Source organism: Carlito syrichta, unplaced genomic scaffold, assembly GCF_000164805.1.
Source record: "Carlito syrichta isolate Samal-C Ts95f unplaced genomic scaffold, Tarsius_syrichta-2.0.1 Scaffold303585, whole genome shotgun sequence".
Lineage (NCBI taxonomy): Eukaryota > Metazoa > Chordata > Mammalia > Primates > Tarsiidae > Carlito > Carlito syrichta.
The window spans coordinates 102,178-111,306 of NW_007247681.1; the positions used below are offsets into that span (position 1 = coordinate 102,178).

The 9,129-nt window shown below is 45.4% G+C and overlaps 1 protein-coding gene across 1 annotated transcript in view; it reads right to left on the reverse strand.

Annotated features, from left to right (window-relative positions):
- Nucleotides 1-4,199, reverse strand: part of LOC103261066 (zinc finger protein 420-like) — a 56,038-nt gene extending 51,839 nt beyond the window's left edge. Inside the window, 2 exon segments of the mRNA XM_021712671.1 lie at nucleotides 1,012-1,138; nucleotides 4,167-4,199. Coding sequence (XP_021568346.1) covers nucleotides 1,012-1,138; nucleotides 4,167-4,199 — 160 coding nt within the window.
- Between the last annotated feature and the right edge of the window lie 4,930 nt (nucleotides 4,200-9,129).

Below are 9,129 nucleotides of genomic sequence, written 5' to 3' on the forward strand. Positions count from 1 at the left end.
AAAAAGAGGTTGGGCTTGGTGGCTCAGCCTGTAATCCCAGCATTTTGGGAGGCCAAGGCAAGTGAATTGCCTGAGCCCATGCGTTCGAGACCAGCCTGGGTAACTTGGCAAGACCCTGTCTCTATAATACATCAAAAATTAGCTGGGTGTTGTAGTACACGCCTGCAGTTCCAGCTACTGCAGTTCCAGGTTGAGGCAGAAGGATGACCAGAGCCCAGCAGGCTGATGCTGGGGTGGCCGTGAGCATGTCACTGCACTCCAGCCTGGGCAACAGAGTGAGACTCCAACTCAAAAAAAAAGGAAAGAAAAAGAAAATAATCCCTGCCCTCTCTTAGTTGTCCATAACCAGGACCAGGCCTCCTCTGAGAGTATCTTGCTATGTCCACCATGGGAAACAAACAAGGCCACCCCTTAATCCTGGTTGTGTAACTACTTCAAGGCTGTATAATATAGGCCCTAAAGTGAAGACCAGAGAGATGACTGACCAGTACTGGCAAAGAGGAACTCAGCACATGAAGAACTACAGCAGAGAAAAACAATATTACAAGAAAATCTTGTTAGGGGGCCATTTATGAGAAATCTATGGATCAACTAAGAAGTAACCATGACAATACTTGCAATTCACCCTGAGACAGAGTGAGGAATTAAAATATCATAGCCTCAGGTATAGATATCCCATGGACATGCATATAGTCACCCTGTGAGGAAGAAGGCAAGGACAAATTCATGGCTGACTGAAAGATTCTTGACACCTAAACCATTCCTTGCATGCCTGGAGGCAGCAGGTATTAGGGCAGATTAGAGAGTACATTGCTAAGAACAATACACATAGCTCAGCAGTGTCCCTCAAAACATAAATGACAAGGACGTGTGGAAGTCAGCAGAGACTTCCTGGCTGAAGAACAAACAGAGCTGTCTCTGGAACAACAACAACAACAAAAAAAAAAAAGAAAGAAAGAAAGAAAGAAAAAGACCAGTTAAGGATATAGGGGGGAATTATAAGAGCCTTACCCTGAGATGTTATAAGTGCAAAATTCTCTAGCATCACATCACGGTAAAAGAACTTCTGAGCCTCATCAAGGAGCTTCCACTCTTCCTGGGAGAAGGAAATAGCCACGTCCTCAAAGGTCACAAAATCCTGTCATGGGGACAGTCACTCTGTAACCAGTGTTTCTTTTAGAACCCCAATTTGATTCCATCATGCATAAATCTCTGGCTTATCCTCCTCCCCATTTCTCCACATGAGAGAATATAACAGGACCTGGTACCACTGATTCCCACCCTCTCTTCATGGTCCCATTGGTCACTGTGTCCTCCCACAGGAACAACAAGTGGATGGACAGACATCTAAGCTCTGAGCCTGTAATGGAAGGAACCATCCTGCCTTGTCAATAAATTCCCTTGGAGTCCCCGGACCATGACTCCGAACCACAATGAACAGCATGGGTTTACACTTCGCTCCCATGTCCTCAATGTCAAGGCCCTTGTAACATCAGTTCACATTCCCTCTGCATGTGCACATCAACCTTCCTACCACACCTCTTACCTAACTGTACTTCCACGACCACTTCTGCCATAATCCCATACCATAGGCATCTAACCTGCCTTCCTGCATGTTACTCAGAACATGACATTCAGAAAATGCTTACAAATTAAAACAGAATTCAGGATTACCCAGAATCCCAATGGTCCCCACTGCCACAGGCATTCCCAATTCTGCTCTGAATGCTTCCCATTCTGGTTGGCTGGGGTTGTTCCTTAGTACAACCTCAGCCAACCAGAATGACCTGCAGATCTCAGATATGCATGACCCTTTCCAACTTGTGCTGCTCTTAACGGTAACTACCTTCCTTTCTTGCTAACCTTCATTCAAATCTTTGCCCCAGTGTTTCTCTGTCCATGTTCAGTGATTCTCCCAAACATCCACTTGTACAGCTAACTTGTCTACCAATCTGTATAACACACCAACAGTCACGTAAGATTCTGGTGAGTCTATAGAACAGTAAATAAGCACTAGTTCTGGCTTCAGTATCATCTTGTCTAAATTACTCCTAGGCATCCATGTCCATCTTATGTTTACTCATCTTTCAGAATCCCTGATCAACTGCCAGACTAACTTCTCTCCCACACTGTCCCCAGGGCCATTTCTTTCTGTAACCTCTGTGACATCAACTAGTTCCAACCAAATACCCAAGTATAAGACCTGCCTTTGTGTCCCCTACTTCTCTGCTATCTGGCCTTCCTAACATTAACATTCGGACCAGGATTCCCTCTATGAAATGTGACCCATTATCATTATGGGTTAAATTTTTCTTTCCACCCCTAAATTCCTATGTTGAAGCACTAACACAGTAAAGCTTGATTGATAGTATTTGGAGTTGGGGTCTTGGGTGATGATTCGATTTAGATCAGATCAAAAGAGTGGAATCCTCATGATGAAATTTGTGCCCATATAATAGAAAAAGGAATATTTTGCTCTCTCTACATGCTTCCTCCCAGAAAAGACCTTGTGAAGACAAAGCAAGAAAGCAGCCATTGCAAGCCAAGAAGTAGGCCATCAAAAGAAACGGAATCTGGCAGCACCTTGATCTTGGATTTCTCAAGCTCCAGACAGTGAGAAATAAAGTTGTTGTTGTTTAAGCTACCAGTCTGTGTATTTTATTAACAATCCAACCGAATTAAGACAAAGAGCTCCATTCTAGTGCACACACTACTCAGCACCCTTAACAGAGGCCTCCAACCTGTACCCCACCCCACAGTCCAAGACCTGTGTATACAGCTACTCACTTGATACATCTATTCATCTATTTTCTGAGCATTTCATATCTTAAACATAAACATAACAAACTCCTGATATCCTGAGTGAAAATTAACTCTGGTTTCTACTTACTTCTCCTAGTACATACAGCTTCTATCCTTCCATCTACTAAGCCCAGAAATCTTTCAGAAATCCCTTTTACTCTGTCACCACCTAACTGCAAATCTACAATTCAGAATCAAATCATTTCTACATGCTGCAGCCATCAAACTGGGACACGACATCAACACTTGGTATATTGCAATAGCCTCCTCCCATGTCTTGCTACCACATCTCTCACACTCACAGCCTGTTGTCTGAGCTCAGCCACAACGAGCCTGACAAGGCCTGGGACAGATCCTTTCTTTGCTCCAGACCCCCCATTTCTCCCATCACCTCCACAATAGACACCCAACATTTGAGAGGCCCATTTCATATCAAACTCCTGTATCCATGCTCTCTGTTCCCATGAGTAAGAAATGAGAATTGAGAGGTTTTTTTCTGAATCATCCTCAGCTCCAATCATCTCCAAAAACCAATTTGTGTCTGGGACAAACTTTCACATCTCATTCTATTTATCAGCAATAAAAACCATCCCATATAACCTCTGGCTTGAACTGAGGACACTGGGCAAAGAACCTGTTCGGGGTCAATATACCCAATGCCTGGAAGAGTGTCAGGAGAAAGGTCCCAGGACACCACAGTCCAAGAGATCACAATGCTGGGACAAATCAGGTTCTGGACATCCCCCAGTCACCCTTGTAGGGTCTGTAAGTGCTTCTATACTAGTGGCAACATGTGGGAGAAAAGAAGTTCTGAGAGGCAAGTGACGACGGTACGGCTCAATGGCTTCCCTGTTGCAGGGTGACCTGAGATGGCCGCATCATATCTGGCTGTCAGTCCTTGGTGCTGACTTTTACCAGCTATGTGACCCGGTAAAAGACGAAGTCCCTCTGTGCCTGCTATCATCATTCTCCTTCCAGCGTGATCCTCTGAACAGCTCTTGTGAACTCTCAAAGGCGTCATTGAAGCCACGTACCTCTTCTATCCAAACGCTATAACTCCCGTGTTCTGGAAAACGGCAGTGGGGCAATCCAGGCGCAGCGCTGCCTCACATTTTGTTCTTTGCACACACCCAACCTGGGTTTCCCGAATCCTCCCGGCTGGGTCGAACCTCCAAGCCTCTCCACGTGCCGGTCCCTCTGCCTGTCACACTCCGTGTCCCCATCTCACTGTCAGAAAAAGGAACTCCACCTACCAGCACCTCACAGACCTTGGCACAGGGGTCTGGGCTGCAGAAAAGCGTCTGGGCGCCTCTAAACTGAGCTTTAGGACTTGGGTGGGTGAGGGCGGAGAAAGTAGCACTTGCCTGAGCCGGGTCCCTCAGCGCCGCCGCCGCCATCGGACTCTGAGAGCGGACTGGGGACGGGAGAGACCGATATGGGCGGGGACCCGGGCAAAGCCGTTATCACCACTGCCTACCCTCAGATCCTTGTGCTAGGAGAGAGCGATCCTCTCCAGCTTCTCCCTCGGTAACCTAGGGCCTGACACAGCGATGACAAGATACCGGAGGAAAGCCAAGATGTCCGCCCCGAAGAGGGGACCGGAAGTCCCGCCCCCAACGAGTTAGCACTATCAGAAATGCCCCGTCCCTGAGTCTTCATTGGCTCACTGCCTAGGTCTGTTGGCGCATGGTCATCTGGGTAATGTAGTTCTCACCGCTTCCTAGGCTGGGCAAAGGAAGGGGGTGTTCAAAGTTTTGGCTTCCCCAGGCGGGATCTAGTAACATTTTGGCTCCTCTGGGCCACATGGAGTAAAGAGGCTTTGTCTAGAATCAATTTGAGAGAGACCAAATGTAGAAAAGGGAACATGAACTCTAATAATACCTTCCACCCTTGCTGGGGCCCGCCCCGCAAGGGTCCTGGGAAGTGTTGAAGGAGAGACGGATAGGCGACAAATGAAGATCATATACTGGACACCTGCTTCTTGAACAGATGACAATTTAATGCTAGTTAATACAGAGCTTTTATACCATTTTTGAAGGGGCAAGACAAAGAAAACTCTTTCACATTCATATCCTTTAAAAGTTACCAGCTAGTGGTCTTAGTAGCGAACAAACCAAGATTCCCATAGGTCTTAGTAGCAAACAAACCAAGATTCCCATAGGCTTCCAGACAACGTCTTATTCATAAAGCCAACAATGATACTTTCAGTCCAATGTCCCAAATTACAGTTCTTGAAATGTTTCAAGAAAGTTTCTTTAAGTGTATATTTCTTTATGTGTCAGGAATTTTCTCATCTTAGGTTCTCATGTCCTTCAGAGTCCTGTGATCGCCTCCCTTGTCCAGATGTCCTCGTTACTTTTCTCTTATCTTGCAGTGCTTGTTTCTAAAGAGAACTCAAAAGAAGCTTTTAGTAATGTTTCCCAGGCCCCTCAAGGTTGCTTTCTGTTTTAGCTGATCTTGTCATAAAAGTGTCTGATTATTATATTATGAGTTCAGTGAAAACCTACTCTATAAATGTTAACTTAGAGCTTTAACTATAGTATTAAGTAAAAACCTTAAGATTAGTCTTTATCCTAAATCAGTGAAAACAGTGTTATAAATCACCTACATAACTCCTAGATAAGTGTTAAAACTTATAATGAATTCATAATAAACTACTATAAACTTGTGCTTGTAAAAATCCTTATGTCTAAACACTAAATTGCATAATCCCAAATCAAATAAGGAATGAATATACTTATATCATTTATTACTTAAGCAATATCTAGTAACTTATAACCAAGTGAAAGAAAGCATTCTTGATGTGCTTCAGAGATTAACCCTTGCATATGTTAGAAAAGGCTAAGTGGCATAGTGGAAAAAATGGAAAAATAAACCGTGATATTTCCAGGTTAGCTGTGAGTACTTCACATAAACATGCCATTTTCTTCTTCCACGACTGCACAGAATTCTTCGGCAGTATCAAACAGCAAAGGTGAAAGACAGAAGGGCTTCAGCTTCCTGGGCTCACCCTGCGGCCCGGGGTCTTCGGCCCACCCGGACCCTGTCAATCAGGTGGGCCTCCAAGGCTGGCTCCCAACACACCCTGGCCACTTCCCTAAGTGAAAGTTGGTGAGCAGGGTCTAGAGATTTAAAGGGATGTCCAGAGTGCATATGGGCAGGTGAAGGGAATGGGGACTAGGAGGAGGTGGTGCACAATCGGTTTCTGCTGAAGATGCCATGGTTGCTGCCGGCGTGTTATCGGGTAGTGAGGGAGGAGGTTTAGGATTAGCAGCTGGTTGGAGGTCTTGTGGAGTTGGATAGGGAGTGGGAAAAGGGAGATTGGTCGGCTGGGAATGAATCTTCTGAGGGTGAACAAGAGGAAGGCAAATTTGTTTGAGAAGGAGTTAAAAGGAGCATGTAACAGGAAGAGTAGTGGTCTGGGAGGTGCACCAATTCAAGAAAAACTTGTATATGAGAAACCTCGAACTGTTTGCCTTGACAGCAGCAATAGAGATCAAGTTGAAGGAGAGTATTAGAGGCTAAAAACCCAGCTTTGGGCCATACCTACTGGTTGAGGGGAAAAAATGAAATGCTCAGGGTGGATGCATCCTGAGACTTTTTTTACTAGGCATTCCAACAGGGAGTCCTTGGCAGTGATGGAATGGATGTTTCCCCTGAGGAATCCTGAGGAGAGAAGAGATTCTGAAGACATTCCCAGGAGAGAGAAAAAGCTTATTCTTGCCCTAGTTGGTGTCCTGAGTCAAGTGAGGAATCTGACCATTTGTACCCTAGTCGGTGTCCTGAGTCAGGTGGGGAATTTGTTTAAGCTAGGAGTTAAGGGAAGAAGGGTGTCCCCCGATTACCTTGATCCTATGTGTGGGACAAGGAAGGCCCCCCCCTTGAGGAGCAAGTTATGTGTGGCATCCCAACAGAGAAATTACCCCTGGTGTCTGGGAGACTTGGTACACCAAGATTTTACAAGATCCAGAGGCTTAGAGCTTCTGAACTCAATGAAAGTTTCCCAGGCATCTGTTTTCAGAACTATGAGACTAAAACTGGGGATGTGATTTGGGGGGGGTCTACCAGTCGATGCTGATAACAATGAGGCACAGCTGGAATGGGTTGCCATAGATAGAAAAGAGCTCTGAAAGAGTAAAAATGAGATAGAGGTCTGAATATCCGTAAGTGAATCGGGGACCTCTGACTAGGAAAGCTAGGAAAGGGCCTTCCTCTCTTCTGGGCAAGGTAGTTAAACTCCTTCATTCTCTGGCCTTCAGGCTATGCCAGGGAGTGCCCTGGCCAGAAGCCCTCAGTTGCCAGAGACTTACTACAGATCATCTGCTGGAAGACTAAAAAAGGAAAGAAAATTCTTGCCTCTTATCCAATCAGGTGATGGCAGCCTGATACCTTTCCTCAGAGCTTTCTAGTTCACTAGAGAGTAGCTCTGGCCAGAACTGCCAGTTGCCTACAAGTTCCAATGCAGTCCACATAGAGACCCAAGTTGGAAAAAGGAAGGAAAGAGCAGGAGGAATCCCTGCAGAGGAGATTCCCCTTATGGGCCACAAAAATGTTAGGTTGGTGCTGTAGATAAAGCAAAGATTTGCACAGAAAATAGATCAGAAACGGAGTTTATTTTTTTACTTTTTGAGTTGGAGTCTCACTCTGTTGTCCAGGCTGGAGTGCAGTGGCATGCTCACAGCCACTGCAGCATTGACCTCTTGGGCTCAGGCTATCCTTCTGCCTCAGCCTTCAAAGGAGCTGGAACTACACATGCACACCACCACGTCTGGCTAGTTTTTGTGATTTATTGTAGAGACGAGGTCTCACCAAGTTGCCCAGGTTGGCCTTGAACCCCCAGACTCAGGCAATCCTCTCACCTCAGCCTCCCAAAGTGCTGGGATTATAGGCTGAGCCACCATTCCCAGCCCAGAAAAAGAGTTTAATCACTCTTCAAAGACAGAAAGGGGGCAGATGCTAAGAGTAGCATGGCCCTGAATGTTTGAGACTGGGGAATTAAGTTTCTTCAGAAGAGGAGGCAAATGTTCTTGGGTGAGATAACACAGGGGCTGTTGCCATGGTGATGGGATGGTGGTCTGTTTATCAAACTTCTGACAGCAGATGGATGGGTGAATGTCATAGGAAAGTAGACAAAAGGTGGGCCGTTAGCTGGAAGGCAAATTCTTGGAACGAAGATGTTAATCTTATTGTCTTGTGACAATAGAATGAGATCTGCCCAGGGTTCTGGAAAACTGGTTGTTCTTCTGGCAAAGGATTATTGTCATGTATGTGCTTGCCTGAGCCTATTCAAGATGACATGAGAAACTCCATTTTTGCCCTTTCACTTTTGTTACTGAACACTTAACCCTTACAACCTTCAGTTTTTTATCTTTATTTTATTTATTTTTTGAGTTGGAGTCTCACTCTTGTTGCCCACACTGTAGTGCAGTGGCATGCTCATGGCCACTGCGTCCTTGACCTATTGAGCTCAGACGATCCTTCTGCCTCAGCCTTCCAAGTAGCTGGAACTGAAATACCCATCTGAAAAATTAACAGCTCACAATTATTTAATTAAATATAAGTACTTCCCTTTTGTAACAGATCCCATTTTAGCTGTTTTAACCCAGAGATGACCCCCTACATAACCTTCCCATAATTATAGGTTGTAACCTTTCTGTAACTGGGGACCTATACCCTTGTTTTCCCAAAACATTGGAAACTCCCCAGCCACAAGTTTCACCTTTATTTGTATATGTTTGCACATTTTGCCATGCTATGTAGCCCACTTGTGGCTTTTGCCTTTATAAACCCTCTGCCTGCTTCATTCAAGGTCAAGAGTTCTTTAAATACTAGTTCGCTCTCAACCGCTGGCTATTAAAGGACTCAAAATCTGACTCTCAGTGTGTTGGTGACATCTTTCTTGCACCTCAGTCACAACATTTGGAGGCCCCAGGGAGATTTGCCAACCTCAGGAGGTGGCCTTGTTCTGGCTTTCCCCAGCTTGGTGGAGAAGTTATAGGGGAGGCACCCCCTGACTCATTCCAGGGTCCTGTAATCTCTCATCTGGCTCAGAGGGAGTTGGGATGACTGCTGATTTCCTCCCACCTCAAAAGAACCCAAGTCTGTCTGCAGTCTCCTGGGAGGTAAACTTCTATTTTGTTCTGGTTGCAACCACAACTCTGTTGAGAGGGTGGGGCCTGATGAGGCTGCTCCTTAGACTCTGTTCATTAAGCTAGGACGTTGGCTGAACAGAGTTTCAGTTAAGTATCTGGTTTCTGTTTGGGTACCCACTTTAATTTCTGACTGCTTATGACATTTCCAGATTCTTGTCATCCTTGGCCCCTTTCT